This window comes from Callithrix jacchus, chromosome 13, assembly GCF_049354715.1.
Source record: "Callithrix jacchus isolate 240 chromosome 13, calJac240_pri, whole genome shotgun sequence".
Lineage (NCBI taxonomy): Eukaryota > Metazoa > Chordata > Mammalia > Primates > Cebidae > Callithrix > Callithrix jacchus.
This window is the reverse complement of record NC_133514.1, coordinates 6,101,187-6,124,933: the sequence shown is the minus strand read 5'-3', so window position 1 is coordinate 6,124,933 and position 23,747 is coordinate 6,101,187. Positions and strand designations below refer to the sequence as shown.

General features: G+C 40.9%; 1 protein-coding gene across 4 annotated transcripts in view; it reads left to right on the top strand.

The window, feature by feature from the left end:
* The window catches only part of CSMD1 (CUB and Sushi multiple domains 1), a 2,142,320-nt gene that overhangs the window by 1,727,541 nt on the left and 391,032 nt on the right, over nt 1-23,747 (top strand). For all 4 annotated transcript variants that reach the window (XM_035269622.3, XM_017963591.4, XM_008979004.5 and 1 more), the window contains 2 exons: nt 21,384-21,575; nt 22,047-22,173. In XM_035269622.3, the coding sequence (XP_035125513.3) occupies nt 21,384-21,575; nt 22,047-22,173 (319 nt within the window). The remainder of the gene's footprint in view (nt 1-21,383; nt 21,576-22,046; nt 22,174-23,747) is intronic.

Genomic DNA, 23,747 nt, shown 5'->3' with positions numbered 1-23,747 from the left:
GCTCCCAAGCAGGCTGTGCTGGCACCTACCCTGTGCATCTGTGGATTGCCTGGTCATACTCAGTTTGCAGAACATTAGGGAGAGAGCTAGGATGTCCCAATCTACTTCTTCTACAACTTCAGCTCAAAGTAAGAAAGAATGGCATCCATTCTACACAGTGGCCCATCCACGTACAGCCTCTTGCATTGTAGCTCCATATTGATGTTTTTGCCACGATAAGTGGAAGGTGGAGGTGGGTAGTTTGACGTGGATGACTAATTCTGAACACATTACTGCATGTTCTGTGGATGCGACAATTGAAGCCCGGAGCTGTGAGTTTGTGGGGCTGTCATGCTGGTTTTATTAGCACACTGATAGAATAAAAATGACGCCAGCATTAAATATACTATTCTCAATGAGATAGTGGCTTTGGTCAGGAACACATTCTCAAAACCAGTGCAGAAACACTGAGCATTGCCACTTTGGTGCTTCCAAACAAGGAGAAAATACTGCAAACATGAATCGTACACAGCCGCTGAATGCAGTCAGTTACTGGAAGAAAACCTGAAGGTGAGTAACAGGGTAGGTCGGAATGCATCATTTGGAGTCCCTGCGGTCGTGCACTGACCGAGAGAGACAATGCTTTCTTTGCAGGGTTGCCTGATACCCCGAATAGGTTGGTGTCCTTTTCCTTGGGCATCCTCTGCCACCCGTCTCCACCCCAGTACATCAGTAGACACTCTGTGTGTTTCTCCTGTAGATTCTTCCAATGCCTTCACCTCACTGGCTATGAATTAGATGTAAAAGTTCGTGATAGTGGGTCCATGTCATCGTTGATTACCTCTTTTTAACACCTAGATTTTGAAATTCCTACACAAGCTGAGGGGCCGTCCTCAAATGCACATTCTCTATAATCTAATTTTATCAATAATAAAGACATTGACAGATTTTCCAGACATTCTTGGTTGTGCTATGTAAGCCTTGCTGTTTTAAAGTAAAATAGATTATGGTATTCAAAGAATAACATCAATGCCTTCTTGGTTTTGATGGTGTGTTACATTCTAGGAAATTGAGTCAAAGCATCTTTTTATCCAGTTGGTAATTTTAAAAATTATTCACAACCATTCTAAGAACCAGGGGAAAGTATTAGAATAGGGTTATGTAAATAAGGAAATATTCAGCCTGCATGTAAATCCACAGTAACACTAACAGATTTTTACATTGCTTCAATGAAGATTAAGATCATGGCAAATAGGTTATGCTGCTCTAATCTCTCCTTTTGACTTTGCAGTATCTGTGTAGTTTGTAATTTGCAATATCTATGTAGTTTGTAATTTGCAATATCTATGTGTCATTTGTAAATAACAGCTTATGGCAACATTTTGTTCTTACATAGCTATTAATTTAGCTGAGAAAAATGTTGGGGAAAATGTCCAATAAGCATTGTTTGTTTTTCACACAGTTAACTTGTAGGTAATTTTATAGTGTTTCAAATAATAGACAGTGTTGTATGTGTTTGTTTTTTAATGCTGTGTGACAAATTACCATGAATATAGGGGCCTAGAACAGCACCGTGCCTTACCTCACAGTATCCATGGGTCAGGAACTGGACACGGCTTGGCTTGGTCTTCTCTCAGGGTCTCACAAGGACATGCCCAGGTGTTGGCTGGGCTGTGGTCTCCTCTGAGCCTCAGGGGCCTCTTCAGACTGTTGGCAGAACTCAGGTCCTGCCATTAGTTCGACTGAGATTTCCGCCTCTTGGTGCCACTGGCATTTCCCTGCCACATGGCTGTGGCTTTCTCCAGGCAGGGCGTGTTCTCTCTGGCTTCTCCAAAGCCATGGGGGAGCCCTTACCTCATGGGGGCCAGACCCTCTTTGGTGGGCTTTCCACGGATTGAGTCAGGCTCCCTCAGAATAATCCGCATCTTGAGAAACACAGCATCCATGGATCAGACACTGCCATGGGATCTGGTGCTCACACATTTGCCATGTTCAGTTGTCATCTCAGGTCACAAACTGTGCCCACACTCAAGGAAGGAGAAGAATTATACATACATCCAGGGTTGGAGCCCCAGGAGGTGAGGACATCAGGGTCCCTCCAGCATCTACCCCCATGGTTTCCTATTTAAGAATGTTTTCATTCCTTTGTTGCTTACATGATATAAATTTTCAGGAAATATTTCAGTTTACAGTAGTGAATCTGTGGCCTGCAAATCAAGCAGCTTGCAAAGGTCACGTTCTGTATAGTCACAGGTACAGTTTTCCTATGTGCCCAGATCTTCCCACCTGCATCTCTAGCGGGCCTTCCAGGCCCCTCCTCTCCTTTTCCCACCTAATTGAGGCCTCACCTGGAGAGACTTAGAGATGCCTGGAGATAGGTGAGGAGCCAGCCAGCAAGCCTCAGCAGCCCCACCATCCCTTCTCTGCTAGGGAGGGCTTACAAGAGGGTCTTATTGACATGCAGAGGAAGATGACAGAGTACAGTTGTCATCAGTGTTTAATCTTGGATATGACCTCTTACGGAAAAGTCATTGTTTTCATGCTGTCAGGCGGTAATTTTGGAAAATATTCTTGCATCTAATAGACATCTCAACAAGGATGTACATTTATCTGTTATACCTATCATCATCTATCATCTTTATGCATCTATCATGTATCTGTCAATTAATTGATCATCTATGATCTATTATCATTCTATCTATATTTATTACATATCTGTGGATTGATCAGGCAGTTATCTATGGATCTGTCATCTATGATCTATTTTTATCGATCATCTATTCATGTCTATGTATCTATCATCTATCATCTTCTGTCAGCATTTCTATCATCTATTCATGTCTATGTATCTATCATCTATCATCTTCTGTCAGCATTGATCTTCTGAACTTCTCTCTGGAGGACAGGACTGTCTACTTTTACTTAGGCCAGAAAAGTTACACACTGAAATGAATCAAGTTAACACATGAAGAAATTGGAGTAACTGCCATTCAATATATCATTCACATGTAACTTTAAATATCTGGCAGGAAACCCCGAAGGTCAAATACCAAGTTCATTCAGGTCCAGATGCAAGAGAAACTGCCTGCTGTGTCTTTGGGGGCCATAGTAAAAGAAAAATATTGGCTAATATATCAATGAGTACTGACCATGTGCCAGGAAATTCACATTCATTGTCTCACTTTATCTCCAAGATAGCCGTTTGAAGATGGTCCCTTTGTTATTTTCATTTTAGGACAGGAAACTGAGGCTTTGATAAGTGAAGGTCCTTCATTTGTGAGTGGCAGTGCCAGGATTCAAACCCCATTAGTATAATCCAAAGCTCAAGAGCCTCCCACTGATAGACCATCCTTGTTCTGTGTTTTCACAGCACCAGACAAAAATGGCCACAGTTAGCAAACATCTGAAATTATGTGGAATTTTGATCAGTCCCTTTGGTCACATAATTCTTTTCTTTCTTTCTTTCTTTCTTTCTTTTTTCTTTTTTTTTGAAACAGAGTTTCACTCTTTCACTCAGGCTGGAGTGCGCTGGCACAGTCTCGGCTCACTGCAACCTCCATTGCCTGGGGTCAAGCAGTTCTTCTGCCTCAGCTTCCCAAGTAGCTGGGATTACCGGCATGTGCCCTGATGCCCAGCTAATTTTTGTATTTTCAGTAGAGACTGGGTTTCACCATTTTGGCCAGGCTGGTCTTGATCTCTGGACCTCAGGTAATTCGTCCACCTCGGCCTCCCAACGTGCTGGGAATACAGGCATCAGCCACCATACCTGGCCTCTGGTTACATGATTCTTTACCACGATATTGGCATTAGTTTCTCCCTCAGTCTGAAATCACAACCTAAATAGGCAAGTTGTTTTTCTATTATATTTGAAATATTTTATTTAAGATGTCATTTCTCATATACACCATAAGAATTAAGTAATATTTTAGTACTTTCTTGAGGTAAATAAAAAATAAAAACAATTTTGCTATAGTATCTTACCTGCTGATAATTCATTCCTATATCCGTGGGAGAGCCACAAAATTCAAAATAAAGTATTTGCTTTTTAATCCTAATTTATTATTTTAACTTTTATTTTAGATTTGGCGTACATGTGCATGTTTGTTACATAGGTAAACCAATGTCACAGGGGTTTGTGGTACAGATTATTTGGATACCCAGGTACTCAGGCTTAACACCCAGGTACCCATTAGTTGTTTTTGCTGATCCTCTCCCTCCTCTCATCCTTCACCCTCCAACAGGCCCCAGCTTCTGTTGTTCTCTTCTTTGTGTTCATGAGTTCACATCATTTACCTCCTACTTCGACGTGAGGACATGTTGTATTTGGTTTCCTGTTTCTACCTTAGCTTGCTAAGGATAATGCCCTCCAGCTCTATCCATGTTCTCACAAAAGGCATGATCTCTTTCCCTTTCATGGCTGCATAGTATTCCGTGGTGCATACATACCACACTTTCTTTATCCAGTTTGCCCCTGATGGGCATTTGAGTTGAATCCACGTCTTTGCTGTTGTGAATAGTGCTGCGGCGATGATCGCATGAATGTGTGTTTACAGTAAAACAGTTTATATTCCTCTGGGTATAGGCAAGTTGTTTCTAACCATATTTTCCTTCATTGTTTCGAATCAGATGAAATGAAGAATGCTGTAGTAATTGAGGAAGTTTATCAATGTGAGGAGAAGTCTCTTGAATGGCATTTCTCTCTGCAGGGCTGTCTACCCACTGACCTGTTCCAGCCTGAGAGGACCTGAACCCAGGGATGGGGATGCCCTGTGACTGCCATGGGCTCGAGGTTCTTACACCTTAATGAGTAGTCCTTTCCTCCACACAAAACATCAAAAATCTCGTCTCATGACTATGTGGCTGCGAAGATCAATAGATAATTGTCTATTAATGCCTTTTCTTTCACAAATTTCAAAGTAAAAAGAAATTTACTTTTTTCTTCTGATTTAAGGAAATTAAAGCATTTGCATGAGCCTCTAAAGAGGTGCTGGGCCCTGAGCACTGCCCCCTGTGCCCTAGCAGGAAAGGAGGGAGGGTAGAAAAGGCGCTCACAGTGCAGCACCCTGGGTAGCATGGTGGCGTGGCCTCTGCTCACACTCTAGAGCTAGCATGGGTCCTGCAGGCCCACCTGGCCCTGGGCTGGGCAACTCTTTGTGGAAATGGGGCTTTACTGTTGAGGGCAGGTGGACCGCTGGAGCCAGAGCTCCAGACTGTAAAGGGGGAACCCTCACTTTACACAAGAGGGGTGATTACTCCTGTCTGTGATTCCATAGGGCTTGGGAAGGGAAGTGCTGCACATTCTCATGGGAAAAAGATGTTAACGAGATACCAGTAGTCTGTGTGTGACTGCCTCAGTTTCCTTGTTTATCATACATGCTTCCCTGTCATGTGGAGCCCGTCTTGAACTCTCCATTGCTTGTAGGGTCTTGTCTGTCTCCTGCAGAACTGAACTCTGTCACCCTGCAAATGGGTCATGACAAAGGGGTCTGGCTGCCCAGAGTCTCCCCTTGCTTGCTGGGAATGTCTCTTATAGTGCTCACTCTTGCTCTCAGTGACGGCTTTCATTGTTAAGCCTCCTCTGTTCTTGATGGTATCCTAAAACAGGGTCAGATTTTCAGTGCCCTCTCAAATGCTATGGCATCTTCTTTCTCCTTCAATCACGTATCTTCCACCTCCATTCTATGCTGACAGCAGCCTCCATATTTAGGTAGATTCTTTTCAGCCTTGGTTTCTTCCCGATGCTTTCTTCTCCTTTCTTTGATCTGTGATGATGGAATTCTGGTATGTAATAGACTTGAGTCCAAGCAAGTTATAGTAAAATCCTTGCTGTGTTATTTTGAAGGAATAATATCCCATAAGACGCTTTTTGGATATTACTAAGAGTTTGATGCCTTTTATTAAAATACGTCATATATAACTAATTCCCCAATTTAATTTAAAATTTGTTTCACATTTTTTGTTTATAAATTGGATGACAAATGCTAGATTTTTTCCTTTGGCTTCTATTACTGTTTTGTTGATTTTACGTAAACCTCATCCTCTGCAAGTGCTTTTGTGTATTATTGTCAACTCTGCTAAGTCTGTGATATGGTAGCAGGATATTTTCTGAACCCTCAGACACACAGCCCACTATATGTACTTTGGAGAGACTTGGATTGAAACTTATCATTGCTGTGGGTCAAGAAAAACAAGGATGCATTTTAGGCGGAAGATCACAAGAGAGTGTGAACACAATTGAAGTATTTGAAGGGTGTAGCAACAGACAAAATTTTGTAAGGTATTCCACGCAGATGTTTAGCATTGGGTGCCCAGTACGAGGTCACACAAATTCTTATGTAAAAGTCACTCGGGGTCAGATGATACCGGAGATGAAGCAGAGGTGCCTCAAGCAGCAGGTAAGCAGGCAGAGGTCCAGCGAACAGCACCAATGTGGAAAAAGCACTTAGGAAGCAGAGTCCGTGCTTACAGAAACATAGGAGACAGGCAGACTATCAGATCGGAGACTCAGACATAGAGGAAGGCGTCAGTTTAATTAGAGTCGCGTCCAAGAACCAGATTTAGGAAAAGTAAGTGGCTTGGATTTTCACATTGAATCACTACAGCAGAAACAAACTAGCAGCAAGATGCCCTCATTGTGAGTCTGAGAAAGTGGATGCTTTACCTGCTGTGGAAGGCCAGGGTAGTTTCTAGATACTGGAACCTGAATTGGCTGGCAGTGTAGAGATGTCCCAGTTATAGGGAGAGATGCATCCTCGGCCAGAGCTAGTTAGGGCATTGGTCATTTATACAGTTCAAAGTGACACTGTTAAAGGATCTGGGTCACAACAAATACCCATGGAAGACCAACAGAAGGACGAGGGCATTTGCAGATGAAGGGAAATGAGGACCTGGAGCTAAAGGGAAAACACATTTACTTATTTCTCGATTCTTTTAAAAGAGAAGCCAATTTATTATAAAAAATAAACTAAGCATTTAAATCTAACAAAGTGACTCTTCTTATCTAAAAATAATCTGCGTGTGCTCATATATTCAGTACCACTCCCCCAAACGAGTGGTCTGCCTCAAACCTTAACATTCCCAGGTCACTACTGAAACAACTATCCTATGAATTCTTATCAATTACAACATGGTGACATTCAGTTGTGAAGAAAGAAAAGTTGATTTCTAACAGACTTTAAACCGATACTATGTTAATAAAAAGCTGCTTATGTTAAAAGGAAAATGAACTTGTAAACTTAGAGTTTTCTGGGCTATAAAAATAGTATTGTAACCATGGTAAATGCTAATGAGACAGAAGGGTGACTGTGTACACGTTTCTGTGATTGAATCCTTGCAAAACTTTCCACTTGCTTTTATTTATTTATTTTTCCTTTTTGTGGAGAATGGAGTCTCATTATATTGCCCAGGCAGGTCTTGAACTCCTGGGCCTATGCTGTCCTACCACCTTGCCTCCGTAAGAGCCAAGATTACAGGCATGAGCAAACCTTTCCTATCAATATATCAAGACATAGCCATACATTTTAATAAATTTGGGAGGCCGAGGCAGGTAAATCACCCGAGGTCAGGAGTTTGAGACCAGCCTGGCCAACATGGTGAAACCCCATCTGTATAAAATACACAAAAATCAGCCGAGAGTGGTGGCATGCACCTGTAGTCCCAGCTATTTCAGGATGCTGCGGCAGGAGAATTGCTTGAACCCAGGAGGTGGAGGTTGTAGTGACCCAAGATTGTACTACTGCACTTCAGCCTGGCAACAGAGTGAGACTCTATCTCAAAAAAAAAAGAATCCTGAAAATGGCATTTTTAGTCTTCTATAAGAAAAGAAAGCCTATGAAATCCATTTTTCAATAGAGTGATCTTCGGTGGAAATATCACAATAGATGAGGCAATCAGGTAATTCCTGATTACAATAGGGAGACAGGCTGCCTGAGAGTACCTAGGAGGAATTTTGAAAGCATTTTCAAAGGAGAAGCCATCCCCATCTCTGGGAATGCCATGTGTAAAAAAAGTTCCCCATGCACACATACATACAATTCCTGGTTTACTTTAGAAAGTTTTGTTTTTATGTGTATATTTTAAGCATCAAAACAAATGTTTAACAGTTGTTACACATACAGCACTTGGGGCTGAACTTGACAGCGCTCGGGAGAGGGCAGGTTTGGGATGTGTCTTTGTAGCACTGCGACGCTCTGAAACCGGAGCACCTCTTACCTTTGTCTCAAGGTGAGGCTGCCATAAAAACAGGACATAAATCTCCATCCATTTCTCAGAGAGGAAGGTGGAAAGTACCATGATGACCATTTTAAGAAAAGACGTGACACAAGGTGATGCTTAATTGATTTACTCAATGTCAAAAAGCAAATTAGAGGTAGAGCTGGGCATATAGTCCAGTCTCCTGACTTCTAACTGGATGTCTTATTATCTTTGCAAACTTACCAACATATATATCATCATGAAGACTAAAATGTACGAGTATATGATGTTGTCAGACATCCCACTGAAACTGCTCTGTGCCTGGCTTCTGTGGTAGTGGAAGATTTGTCTAATAGGGGTCTGTGGTCAACCTGGTGACCCCTGTCATGTTCTCCAGTCCTACAGAGGTCATGTCAGACTAGGACCAGTTTTTACATTGCTTTGAATAATTTCCTGCAAGGTTTAGTTGTGCCAATTATTTTTTCTTGTTTGTGTAATGAATTATTCCTTATATTTTGTGATAATCTGATAGTTGATTCACACTTTTTTACTTTCATCATTTGGAACTAACTGAGGTATTTGATGTTGGCCACCAGTACTTGGAGAAAGACAAAAGGACCTAGAGGAGAATGACATAAATAATTTAATTATGAGGATCAAACTCAAGGCTTATGACTTAGGTGTGAAATAAAATGAAGGCCAACAGATGACATCATCAAATGCTATAAAATCTGAAATGTTATGATAGGAGTGATGACAGAATATTTTTCCATTCTTCCTCAGGGATAACAAAAAGTGACGGTGATTGTATTAGTCAGTCATAGATGCATTGCCTTTGCAAGGGTTCGTTTGTAGGAAGGAAGCAGCATGGAGACCTGGATGCCATGTCAGGAAGAAACACTGGGGACGGCGTCACAGATCACTCTTTTTCTCATCTTGATCTTTGTTGTATAGGTCATTCTTGATGATGTCTTCAAAAGAAAAAACTGTTCTAAAATATTTTCAGATTCAAAATTGTTATTTTTCTCTGCTCCACAAATTGCGACATAAAAACATTTGAAGGCTATTTGTATTTCTACAACAAATGTTTTTTTTTCTTTTAAACCAAGTAAAAATTTCAGGAAACACCGATATGAAAATAATCCTGGCAATTCAATTTCAATGCCAGGTAACTAGATTGAGGAACATGAAAACATATCAAGGCAACTGGGAATGCTGAGCTTGAGCTTTGCAAAGATCCAAAGTGATGCACTTAGCACCATTCAATAGTAAATGCCAAGACTGAAAACGCACTGTCAGATATTTTCAAAATGATGGAAGGTAGGGTGGAGGAAACTCCCCTTCCTGGGTCTTCGGGGTTAGGCATGTGTCTATTTTAGCAATGATGAAGGTTGGGGTGAAGAAAACTCTCCTTCCTGGGTCTCTGGGGTTAGTTGTGTATCTGTTTTAACAATAATGGAAGGTGGAGTGAAGGAAGCTCCCCTTCTTGGGTGGAAGGTGTATACCTATTTTAGCAATGATGAAAGGTGGGGTGAAGGAAACTCCCCTTCCCAGGTCTCTGGGGTTAGATGTGTGTCTCTTTTAGCAATAATGAAATGTGGGGTGAAGGAAACCCCCCTTCCTGGGTCTCTGGGGTTAGGTATATACCTATTTTAGCAATGATGAAAGGTGGGGTGAAGGAAACTCCCCTTCCCAGGTCTCTGGGGTTAGATGTGTGTCTCTTTTAGCAATAATGAAATGTGGGGTGAAGGAAACTCCCCTTCCTGGGTCTCTGGGGTGAGATGTGTGTCTCTTTTAGCAATAATGTAAGGTGGGGTGAAGGAAACTCCGCTTCCTGGGTGTCTAGGGTTAGGTCTGGGCCTATTTTAGCAATAATGAAAGGTGGGGTGAAGGAAACTCCCCTTCCTGGGTGTCTAGGGTTAGGTCTGGGCCTATTTTAGCAATGATGAAAGGTGGGGTGAAGGAAGCTCCCCTTCCTGGCTCTCCAGGGTTAGATGTGGGTCGCTTTGCTCTGCTACTCGCCCGCTGCTTTATCTGTGATGTCCCAGATCGTGTCTTTCTTCTATAAACACAACATTGTTTTTGGACACTCTTTGTACTGAAATTCTATAAAATTTAAAACATCAAAGGGTATTTTAACTGTTGAAGAGTATTTAAAGGTTCTCTTGTGATGATTTTAGGCAAGTTTCCCTTTTAACTCCTTCTAACAACAGAGTGGGTAAGAACTTGGGTGTGGAGTACGAGCGAGAGAGAGGGTTTGAGAATATACCAACTTGTCTGGCTTTGGTGGCTATTATTGGTGACTTGGGAAAATAGGGAAGGGCAGAAAGAAAGAATAAAAAGAGGTAGAATTGTATTTAGGGTACAAGAATGTTGACATTCCTTGTCATTTGCGTTAGGTCTTCACCTTGCTGTGATGTAAACGTAGATTACAGATGCGCATGAAGCTAGAGGCTGCTGCTCGGTCATCACACAGTCTACTGAGATACTGACAGTAAGACAGCCTTAGAACAAACACTGGGTTAGAGGTAGAAAGATAAATGACAGATCGTTTTAAAACCCATAATTTACAGGACAGTCATGGATTGAATTGTAAATGGGATGAAGAAAGGAATAAACTATGACTCTGAGCTTAGGGTTCTGATGAGGAAGGATCAGTGCTGTTAAACCCCATAGGGGAAAAAAAACAGCCCAGAGACTTATCTAGGAATCACAACATTTTCTAAGTCAGGAGTCTGTCATTATGTTAACCAGAAATCAATTTTCTTTTTTAAGAAAAGGAAAATGATTTTGTAAGCAGACTGGACAGGAGAAATGCCTCCATGGATGCTTGAGGTGTGGGTTAGGTAGTGGTGGTCCTGACGTGCCCTGGATGGGCAGCCTTGCCCCACTGACTGTCCACTCCACTGCTGTGACGTCTGACATGTCCATGATACAACCACACCTGGAGGCCAGATGACCGGGGGTGTCCCTACAGCTTTGGTCAATTTACGGGAACCTGGTGCATTTTACATCCTGGACCTGAAACATCAACTGAGGGAACAAGACAGTAACATTCCAGAGGCACTGATGTATGCACATGGATTGGCTGTGTCTTCTGGAAACTTCTAGACTGAGGGAACAAGACAGTAACTTTCCAGAGGCACTGATGTATGCACATGGATTGGCTGTGTCTTCTGGAAACTTCTAGACTGAGGGAACAAGACAGTAACATTCCAGAGGCACTGATGTATGCACATGGATTGGCTGTGTCTTCTGGAAACTTCTAGAGTGAGGGAACAAGACAGTAACATTCCAGAGGCACTGATGTATGCACATGGATTGGCTGTGTCTTCTGGAAACTTCTAGGAGCCATAATGCAATTTAGCATAAAACAAGATCTATATGAAATAGGCCTATTGGGGAGAAGAAATTATTTATCTGTACTCTTAGTACAATATTTGAAGGAAATGCTAAGTAATTGCTCTGTCTTTTACATAAGTTATTATTCATTTGAATATTTAGTCATTTAACTAATATCGTAAAATGTAACAGACCTAAAGGAATAAAATGGCTCTAACTGAAAATAAAAATATGAAAGGACTCATCAAGTAGTGAAGGAAAATGTTCTGCTTCTGTTGGAAATCTGTGCTGTTATTCATGTTCCTGGCCATGAAAATGTGTTGAAAATATTTGTTGTCAGTTCATTTATCATCCTCAAAATAAATTATGACCAAAATAACACTATTTGGCATTCCTAATGCTGAAGATGTCTGCATTGACTTTCACATGTTATGTAAAATAAGTTATGGAAATGTTTATTTCATTATGTAAATATGTCACCACACATTTGCACATCGATATGTAATGAAAGCTGATGGAACTCCCTCTTCAGAAAAGCAGTTTATGAAACTGTGTAGGTCCCATTTTAGGTTTGTTAAGCAATATTGAATCCATTCTGAAATTCCCCTAATTGCATATTTCTGGTTGAATTCTATTTTTAAATCCTCCCAAATTTTGTAAAATTTAGAAAGTGTTAAAATTTGAAAAGCATACATTTATTTTCACGATTTTGAAAATCAGTTCACTGATTTCTATGTAGAAAACACATTGAACTTTGTGTTTTTATAACACTTTGAAATCACCAGAAACTTACTATTTTATTTGACTCAAAGATACTTACAGACACGTTGTCTGGAATTAAGATCAGCACCAGTTAACTATAGTAAAATGTGTACATTTCATGCTTTCTATTTTCACTGCCAGACTGGGGATACAGTAAACAATGCGTGTTCTCTGTACTTTCTCTGCCTTCACGGAGGTTCATTTCTAGACCAAGTAATGAGATATTTGCATGGGGAAACTTGGAATAATAAGACACACAGAGAACCTGTCATTGTATACTTGTAGGATTCACAGGAAATTCAGGGAGGAGGAAGAGCCTTCAGGAGGAATATCCAGGGTAGTGTAGGAGGGCTGCAGCCTTAAAGGAGCTTGATCTTAAAGGACAGGCAGGATCTGGGCAATACCACAGCACAAAGGACCATGAAACTGGGTGCAGAGGGCCTCAGCAGGTGCCAGGGTTTTTAGAAGACTGGGACCAGGCTGAACACTCGCCATGGTGTCTTGACAACCACGTAGTCAGCAACAACAACAATCCTGTGTGCAGTGAGGGAGGCTTAGACTGAACACTGGAAGCTTAGAAAGCAAAGGATTCAGTGTACCTGATGGTAGCTGTGGGGAGCTTTGCAAGACGTTGGTGGCTAGTTTCACAGGAGCAGTGGAAAGAGGAGAGGTGAGGTGGAAGAGGCAGAGTTGTGGGTCTTTGATGAATTGGGAAATACAGTAGCAGTACCTTTTTGGGAAGAGATGGAACTCACAGGCTTTGTTCACAAAAATGTTGGTTACATATTCTGTTTTGCTTTGTATCTGTATTTTGCTACTGAACGCTTTGTGATCAGTGAGGTGCAAAAGTGTGCATGTCAGGGGCACAAGTGTGCCACAAGCAGGCCTGGTATCCCAGGAAGTGGGTGAGTGTGCACGCCGGTGCGGCAGCCAGCTGGCGTAGGTTATCAGTCCTCAGGAATAAGCCCAGAGAGGACAGGCTGGCACCCGCCAGCCACATTTAGGCTGATGGATGGCAGTCGCTCAGCAGAAATTCTTTCAAACAATGAGATACTGGAAAGGAGGAACGGCGCTCTTGCATCCTAATGCAGCAGTGGTAGCCGAGTCTGTCATTTATCAGGAATTGACGACATGGCTCCATTGCTCAAGGTGGTGAATTCTTGCATATGGTGGGACAATTTGTTTGTATTTATTACTTGTAGAATAATAAAAGTATCAGCCTCTGAGTTATAACAGCAGCAATAAATTTAGGTATTGTTGATAATCCCTTATATTTATACAGATTTTACTTCTATGAGGAACCTCATATGTTTTCACAAATCCTTTACTTTTTCTTGTAAAAATCTCTGCAGCATAGGGGAGCAAAGCAGTAAGCATTGCACTTGACAGCTAAGACTGGAAGGAGGGATGAGTTCGGGATAGAATTTGGGAAGAACTCAGTTGTCTCCCATTTTTTCTTATCCTCTGTACTTCTCCAAACTAGTGCCAGGGCCACAGGCTGACCACAGCCTCTCCCAGTGGGCTTCACCTCACTCCTCAATTTCACTGCTTCCATTTGGGGTCCTAACATTGCCCCATGTGGACCTTGCCTTTCTCCTAGACTGACTCACTTCCTTCCTTCCCTTTCTCCCTCCCTTCCTCCTTTCTGTTCCTTCTCTTCCTTTCCTTCCCTCCTTCCTTCCCTCTTTCCCTCCCTCCTTCCTTCCTTCCCTCCCTCCCTTCCTCCCTTCTGTTCCTTCTCTTCCTTTCCTTCCCTCCTTCCCTACTTCCCTCCTTCCTTCCCTCTTTCCCTCCCTCCTTCCTTCTTTCCCTCCCTCTTTCCCTCCCTCCTTCCTTCCCTCAGCTCTCTCCACTTTCTACTCTCACCCCTCTGTCCTCTCTTTCTCCCTCCCTACATCCACTGATACAGGCTCCTTTCCAGCACTAAATAAACAATTTACAGGTTTTCCTGCTTGTCCTTCTTTCTTCTCACTCATGTCCATGTTCCACTTTGCTTCTGATTCTCTCTGAAGTAGAATATACCTGTGTCACTTTCCTGTGCAGTCCTCTCTGTTATTTTTCCCTATTGCATGCCGAGTTGGCCTCCCCTGCTTGGCACTTCTAGCCGCGCCCTTTCCAGTCTTTCCTGTGATCTTTCCTGTCTTCTCTTCAATCCCTGTCTCCATCACAGTCGCCACATGTTTAAAAGGAAGCATCGGCAGATACAAATGCTCCTGGAAGTTGTTCTTCCCAGCTGCCATGCCATGTGAAGCCTTTTGCACCTGGACTGTTCTCCCTCTGAGTGGATGGCATCCAGGAGGCCCCTAGACCTGTTCAAACCCTCTCTCCTGAAAGGTCACCCAACCCATCCAGCTACCAAGTTACTGGTTTCCTTTGTGGCTCTCAAAGGCAAACCATAGCAATCATCATGTTGTTTTATAAGTAATTATTTTCTGTCTGTCATTCATTAGACAGGGGAAGATAAGAGCCCTGTTTTATTTTATCCCCAAAAACTCCTGACAGATTTGAAAACAAATGCTTCTTTTAACAGCTCATCGTTTTCCTTAATTTAATTTTTAGTGGGAAGTAGTAATCGTATGTATCACAGGTTCACTGTGATGTTACAATACATGTAATGTACAGTTAGCACCTCATCATAAGTTCTTACCACCTTGTATGAGTTAGAACAGCATTCGCCAACTGGATGTATTTGAAGATGAATTTAGAGTGAAATTATTTCAGTTCATCCATGTTCATGCCTCATCGTCTTGCTCCAAGTTCTCCCACTCTGAGTTTTAAATACCCTCAACACAACATACGTGCATAGTGGTAAAAATCAGCGTTATTTCTCTGACACTTCTCAGAATTGATATTAACTATTTGAACTGCTGGAAGCTCTGCATAAGATCAGAGTATGGCCAGCATTAAATTCACTTTGAATTAGTGTAATATATTTAGAATTATGAAGTGTTTCAAGATTGGCTTATGAAATTCTTAGGTATATTTAACTTGCTTTATGATTTCTTAATAATTAGCTTGATAAAAAATAAGGTAGTTTCAAAAACATAGATAATGAGTTTGGTTATCTGATCTTCATTCTGAACATTTACAGGCTTTTTGATGTTTTATCTTAAGCTCAGAAGATTACATTTCTGTTTAAACATTGTCAACGTCCTGTTTACTGTTGCTATTTTTAGAAACTGTGGAAATCTTACTATGGGGCTGGTCATGTAATTACAAAGTAGTAGCACCAAAAACATAATATATGGGAAAAATTAAATAAATTAATTGAAAATAGTAGCTCACAAAATAATTTGAAACCAGTAGCATCTATAACTTAAAAAACCATTGATGTATAGTTTAAAAGATAGTTTAAAAGTCAAACACACCTAGAATTTTATTCTTGAAAAAAGAAATACTCATTGTAAAACATGGATCAATCAAATATTTCAGGAAATTCATTATTAATGAACTTTCCTTCTCAAGCATACTACAAAAAATAAATTTAAGGAGTAACCTTTGAAACTCTCTTTCTATTCAGATGACTACAAATAGTTAATAAAAAGCAATATCAAGTTTTTAATGTAGTTCTTCTTTACACTGAAGAAAACACTGTTCTTTTTTTTTTTTTTTTTTTTTACATGACAGTCTTTCTTAGATTGGTAAAGAGATTTTTCCCTAAAAAGTACATTATCCAAATTGAAATGTGTTAGATAAAGTCAAGAGATACTACGTTTCTGTGAATACTTCAAGCTTCTTGCAGTTGCTCATGAGAGAATGTATCAGAGGTTCAAAAATGACCAGTGTTCCTTTCCTTCAGTTATGTTTTCAGAGGTCACCTGAGCATGAAACTACTTTCTCAGGAGTTGCTCAGAGAGAAGCTAAGGAAACTCATGTTGCTATGAGCTCATTGTTCAGTCTGATGTATGAAGTGCATTAGGTCTAGAGCTGATTCTCTTGATACACAGATACTTCATCTGGAAGATAAGCACTAAGTCCAAACACTTGAAAGTTAAAAGCAAGTCTCTTAAAACTCTAATAATGTGTTAGACTTAGAAGATGCATTGGATTTAATTCTTAAAAATATTGACTGGGTAATTACTGCAAAATATGTGGAGAAGTAATTTTCATCAGCCGGATGTTTGAAGCTTATTTTAACTAGAACATTTTGTTCACAGCATTTTTTCTGTGTTTATGACTTAAGACGAAATCACAAGAAAACAGAAAGAAATAGAATGACTAAATAGACTCAAACTTTGATTGTATCAATAGTGTTTGTTTTGACACGAAGAACTTGATTTAGACTTTTTTAAAGTTTCTAGAGCATAAAGAAAATACAGAACCAGTAGTTGTACCCTGACTTATTGCAGGATAGTGGCTTCAAGAGAGAAAAGGATACCTTTTCTATATATTTTCTTATTACCCTTCAGCAGGCTTAAAATTGATCAGTCAAAAGTCCCTTAAATTCACATTAAAATGGAAATATCTCTTTTTAGAGGAATATTTTTGTAGAATTAAACATAACCTCTTTTAAATAACTTGAGATTTCTTAAAACATGGAAACATTCTCTTTTGAAACAGTGCAGAATCAACATCATAGAATTTTATGTTGTCCTTTCAGAATTCTTCTATTAGGTCAACTAATTTTACCAATATTTAAAAACAGTGTTGACTTTTTAGGAGACAGTGATTATATACTAGTCTTTAAACACACCGCCAATGAAACTCAGTTGAAATGTGTCTCATACAATTTGTAGAGAGAGAAACAGCAGGCTAGGCTGTATCCTAATGAATGTGGGTAAGGTAAGGGTCCAGGGATCAAAGGGTCTGAAGCGCCAGATGGGAGGCCAGCTGCCTTTGAGATCCCCAGATGTGCTGGCATTCTGTGGTGCAAAGGTCACAGTTTAAGGGTGGAGGCAGCACTCTTCATGGTGCAAGTAACAGGAAATAGAAGCTTCAGGTTTCTAGGGATAAGGTATTGAGGGGTGTGATTTCAATGCTACTTCCCAGTATAAAAGCCTATGACTGTCCCTGCAACTGTGTGTAAACTATCAAATCCTGCCATGATCTTTAAGAGAACAAAGCTCTCTTCAGTCTACTGAAAATTGGAAAACTGAATTCTAGAATGGCCAAATACTTTCAGTTTTCTGACAGGGAAGAGGAATGTATTTCATAAAAAGACATTGGGTAAGCCTAGAGGCTTCAGGCGTTTAGCAATCAGGTGTGGAACTTTTTGCAAAATAATAAACGTCATAATGTTGTCAAGGTCTTAAGAGATCTTCTGCAAAAACAAGAGAGGGCATCAGAGGAAAAAGGAGACAGCTGGTCATACAAAGAGAAACCATCCTGCCATGAATAACTTGGCCTAATTCATCTGCATGACAAGATGTAGCCTAAGCAGTGCAAAACAATAAAAACAAGGTTTGATATTGAATGATAGAAAAAGCACTAAAACGGGTATTTCCATAACAAAATCTAATGCAAACGAAGTGTAGTAGACATTTAATGAATACATCTTTTTTTCTTTGCTTGTTTTGTAATGTTTCTACCTTTCTCCAAAAAAAAAAAAAAAAAAAAAAAAAAAGTTTTAATGCAGGTTTTGGGGCAGAGGAAAACATTTCTTCAAACTCATTTTAAAATAAGAATATTTTTGGATTTTAGAACTTTGTTAAGGTTTTTGATTGAAGTCTTTAAAAGCCGTTAATTCTGATCATAGAGATATATTCTGGATTACCTTTAAAAAATTAGTATCTATCCACTACCTGTAGAGCTTCTGGCCATAAACTATCGAAACAGTTTGTACGTCCCATAGGAAAATCAATGTCATCAACATAACCATATGTCTCCAGTAAAGAAATCTTTTTATGACAAACTCTTTTGTACAATCAGGACATAATTTATTGTCAAAATGACCACAGAAAGCCCACAACTTATGATGGTTCAACTTAAAACTTTTCAACTTTATAATGATGTAAAAGCAATATGCATTCAGTAGAAACTATACTTTGAGTCCCCACGCAACCATCTGCTCTTCATTTCCCGCACAGTATTCAATACCAGCACAAATCACCATAAATCATCTAGCACAAAGCCTGTTTTATAAGAAAGCGTTGACTGCTCACAGCCTACAGGCTCATGCTTATAATTCCAGCACTTTGGGAGACTGAGGCAGGTAGATCACTTGAGGTCAGCAGTTTGAGTCCAGCCTGGCCAACAGGGTGAAACCTCATCTCTACTGAAAATACAAAAATTCGCCAGGTTTGGTGGCATGCACCTGTAATCCCAGCTACTAGGAAGGCTGAGGCAGGAGAATCACTGGAACCCAGGAGGCAAAGGTTCATGCCACTGCATTCTAGCCTGGGCCACAGAGTGAGACTGCATCTTAAAAAAAAAAAGAAAAGAAAATGTTGACTATCTCATGTCAACATTCATTGTTTGTTATTAGTAGTGGGGGGACTATCACTTTCTTGTAAAATAGGCTGGCTTTGTGATAGATGATTTTGCCCAACTCAAGGCCAAGAGGTAAGGCCACAACTCTAGGCCAACTCTACATGATTCTGCCCAACTCTAGTCACATTGATCGTAGGCTAGGTGAACTTAAGACATTTGCAAAGTTAGGTATATTACACAGTTTTCTGCTTAGGATGGTTTCCACCCTTGATGGGTTTCTTGATGTTAACCCCATTTATTAAGCTGCGCAGCCTCTCTGGTCACCTTGACCACTTCTTCGTGCAGGTTTCCATCATCCTCAGCAGATGTGTGTGTGTTTCAGAGCTTAATTAGAAGCATTGCATGGAATATTCCAACTCTTCCCGCACTCTGAGTCTGACACCAGACTTCACCGCCAGTAGGCAAGTCTCAGTAATGCCAGGCACACATATAGTTTTTAAACCTTAATAAATCAGTGAGTTATTTCAATGTTATTAATAGCCAGCTTCAATAATCTCATCCTGGACCTCAGTGAGTTTCCCTTTCAGAATATGTATTCATCCAACAACGTTTTTATAAACTTTAGAAGAAAATCTAGATTTCTCGTGCACCGTGAAGAATGAGAAGCTCAGGTGACAGTGAGTGTAGCTTGCTAAGGTCGACACCTCCTGGGTGCTGGGTGCGGAATCCCGCTGTCCCCTGGGCCCACTGCCTTTCACAGCTTCCTTCTTCATGGACAGGACCTGTGTTTCCTGTTAGCGTGGGTAACCCTCACCCCTCAAAGAGACCTTTAAATTTTCCCAGGATCCTGTTCCCGTGGTACTGATAATAGGGATAGGTGCTGAATTCTTTTGTTTTGTATTTTTTACACCTGATTTTCTGTGCCTAATGGATATTTCCAATTCTGTGTTCCAGTGGCATTTGGTACGCAGCATGCCTAATGTAAATTCCAGGTGGTGCAACATTTTGGAGGATGTTTGTTGTTAGTAGTGAGGTGTACTCTCCAGGTGTGTCAGGGAGAATCATCACCGCCAGCAAGTCATTCTGCCTCTCGTTTGCTGGTGGTCATCCCCCGTCTCGGACAGGGCTGCTTTCTAAAGAACTGTTCAGATGTTGTCACTTCCAAACCCCCAAACCCAGTAACACACACTACAACAATAACAACAATAAAGACTCTTGTTTCTTTTTTGTTTTTGCTCTCTGTAAAAACAAGTGAGCCCTGAATAATCTGTAATAATCATGGATTTTGTCATATATGATGGGACAGTTGAATGTCTTCTTTCCTGCCCTGTTTTCTTGGCATTGTGCAGTCAGATGAAGATTATCAAATATTTGAATGATTCTGAAACTGGAGATGATTGAAACCTTCTCCCTAATTCCTGCCTCCCCTTTGAGGACATTGGGGACATTCCTTTGGTTTGCACCAAAATCGATATACTCCTCAGCTCCTGAATTCCAGAAATCTTGAATTAAAATTGTTGATGTCTCTTAAATAGATCAGAGTTATTGTAAAAATAATAACGTTATAGTTGGTAAAGAGTGACTCTTTATAGAAGGAAACCTTATGGAAGGTTTTCTTAGCCACTGAGTGTAAAGGATCAGGCACCTACTCTTTCTCCTACACCAAGTTGCAAATCTCAGTCTTGATTATTCAGACATCAGCAGGGTGAAATTATATTGTGAATTTAAGAATATGTTTTCCTCAATGGAAGGCATCTCAGACTCCAACTTGACAGGAGGACTTAGCAAAAGTCACACATTCATTTTAAAATTTAATTTCTTTTTGAGAAAAGGAAGCATTCAAAGTTAAGTGGAAATAGAAGTAAACAGACCATGTGGCCCTCAAGTTTCCAGCTCTCCTTCTTACAATTGTCAAAATTTGCATCATGATATGAAGAGAAATATGTTCCTGTAAGACTGTCTACACAGATGGCCTTAAAATATTGCCTATCATAAAAGCGATATACAGCTCTCAGTACTGCAGAAGCTAAATCTTCATTTCCGTCATCTATTTCTGTGAGTTTAAGAGCTTATTTTGATGAGGTCATTATAATGATTCATTTCTGGAGTTTCTGTTGTATGTAGATTTCCTCAAGAGCCTCGTAACCATGCACCATCAGGACTGTGGTCGGCAGTAATTCAGGAGCCCCCAGTTTCTGTGGGCAGGAACAACTTTTTCTTTTTCCATAAAGTTGAAACCTTGGAGTTTGGAGGAAGCTGTCGGGAAAGTGGGCGCCTCTTGAGGATGGGATAGAATAAGTGCCAGCTGTCAGGTTCTGCAGAGCACCCTGGCGGTGCCCGTGGGTGGCTGCTCTTCCTTGGAGGTCTGGGTTGTGACAGAGAGGGGCATAGAGGCAGCAGAGCAACCCATTCATAAGAGGGTACTGGGGCTCAGCAGAGAATCCAGTGTGCAGACTGCAGGCTTGGACAGGCAGGTGAAGTTGTGGAGCTCTTTGGAAAAGAAGAGCTTGTGAATAGGGAAGAACAAATAAGGTGATCGAACCTTAAGAAATCACAAATGCGTAACAAATAGCCCCAGTACAGACCCATCTTTCCTTTCCTCTTTGTAAATTCACAATCTCCCTTTTTCTCCCTAACCTTTAAGGAGCTTTAGCAACCTTGTTTGTTTTGTCTCTGTTTTAAGGCAAATGTACACCCTGTCTTGAGTTCTGTTCCTTCCTTCCCTTCCTTTCTTGCAGGTTTTGATCTGGTGAAATGTGAGGATCCAGGTATCCCTAACTATGGCTATAGGATCCGTGATGAAGGCCACTTCACCGACACTGTAGTTCTGTACAGTTGCAACCCAGGGTATGCCATGCATGGCAGCAACACGCTGACCTGTTTGAGTGGAGACAGGAGAGTGTGGGACAAACCGCTGCCTTCGTGCGTAGGTGAGTGTGGAAGCCGGGCGGGCTGTTGTGCAGAAGCCGAGCCTTGGGGTGCTCGCACTGTGTTGTTTTGACTTCCTTTATTAGAAAAGAGGAGGAATTTAATCACACTTTCCAGTGTGAGTTTTATGTATTCTGAGATTTGCATGTGTCTGTGGGTGTGTGTTTTCAGGTATGAAAGACAGATTTCTAGTTTTCTTTTATGGAGACTCTAGGTACAGTGTTATTATTAAAATTATCACATGAGTATCTTATTGCTTTATGCTCTCAACTTTAATTGCATGGAGGATAAAGACTTTCTACAGAGTTAATGATGTGGAAGGAGTAAAGAAATGATCAGGAGCCATAGATGATGTGATTCTTTTTCTCTATGTGTGTAATGCAGACATAATGGCTCTGGTTTTGAAAAATAGCTAAAGAGAAACGTATGGTGCCTGAAGGTTTAACGTTCCCATCTCTCTGTGAATTCTGCAGCCGAATGTGGTGGTCAAATCCACGCAGCCACATCAGGACGAATATTGTCCCCCGGCTATCCAGCTCCTTATGACAACAACCTCCACTGCACCTGGATCATAGAGGCAGACCCGGGAAAGACCATTAGGTACTTGTTTTATTTCGGTTTCAGTGATTTGAGGAAAGAGATGTGCCTTCTATTCTTATAGCAGAGATAGCAGCACGCCAGATGTCCATGGTTAAAGTTTCTGAAGTAAGAAGAGAAGGTAAAGCTGTAGCTGAATGTCTTATTGGCTCACTTGGTGACTTTGCTATTCCCCGAAACCGTTCATTAAGTCCTATGTAATAAAGACAAAATGAGAGGGTATCAGTTAGCTTCTGCTGCCTAACAAACTACCCAAGTTTAGTAGCTGAGAGAACATCATGACTGTGTGTGTTACCTGGGTTGTTCTGATCTGAGTGAGTCTGACTGGGGATGAGTGGTCCAGGATGACCTTCCTTAGGTGTGAGGGCCTCAGATGGGATGGTTAGGAAGGTAGGAGCCCCTCCCCACCGGATTTCTGTTCCTGTGGTGGGCTGGTCAGGGTGGGAAGGTTGTAGCAGCAATGGATGACAGACTTCAAACTTCTGCTTGCATCATACTTGCTAAGGTGCCCTTTGTCAAAGCAAGTCTCAGGGCCAGCCCAGACCCAAGTTATGAAGAAATACACTGTGCCGCTCCTTTAATAGAAAAGAAGCAAAGTCATATTTTAAAAGGGCTTGTGCACACGGATGGGAACAATGTGTGTCATTTTGCAATATACCAAAGTAACTTTGAGGTAGACCAAGGAAGTGCTCTGATCTAAAGTAAAAAATCACTGCAGATTTCAGAAAATGATGCAAACATTTAAGCAGTTCACTTCCAATAGTGAGTTCCACATTATTATGGTGAGTTATCTAAACCAGCAAAAAGTAGTATTTTTACAGTAAGTTATCTTTAATATTTTTAAAGTAGTCAGAACTCTGTCTCAAAAGCCATACCACATGAGGCAAAAGGTAATTTTAAAATAAGTTCTTTATTTTTAGTTCTTGTTGAAAATGAAGAGGACACAAAGTCCTTAACAATATTTCTTAAAATTTCTTTTTCCTTCAATTAAGCTTTCTGTTTATTGTTGTTGTTATTAATTCTCTGTACAAAATTTGCTTTTGGGAAACTCTGGCCTCCAGTAGCCTTAGCCTGCATGTCTCAGGTGCCCAACAAAGACTAAATGAATCTGCCCAGCTGCTTCAGCTCCTCCTTCACATTTGTGAAGCTGAAAAACAGCAGCAGAAGGAGGTCAAAGTCAGGCTGGGCACAGTGGCTCATACCGCCTGTAATCCTAGCACTTTGGGAGGCCAAAGTAGGTGAACACTTGAGGTCAGAAGTTTGAGACCAGCCTGGCCAACATGGTGAAACCCCGTCTCTACTACAAATATAAAACTTAGCTGGGCGTGGTGGCACGTGTCTGTAATCCCAGCTATTCAGGAGGGTGAGGCAGGAGAATTGTTTGAAGTTGTGGGGTGGAGGTTACAGTGAGGTGAGATCAGGCCACTTCACACTAGCCTGGGCGAAAGAGTAAAACTCTGTCTCAGAAACAAAAATAAATCAAAGAAGTGTCTTTCTGGGGAAGTGGAAGAATGAAAAATATTCATAAACAAATGATTTATGTCCTTTTTCACAGTAGCCACTCTATCAAGCTTAGT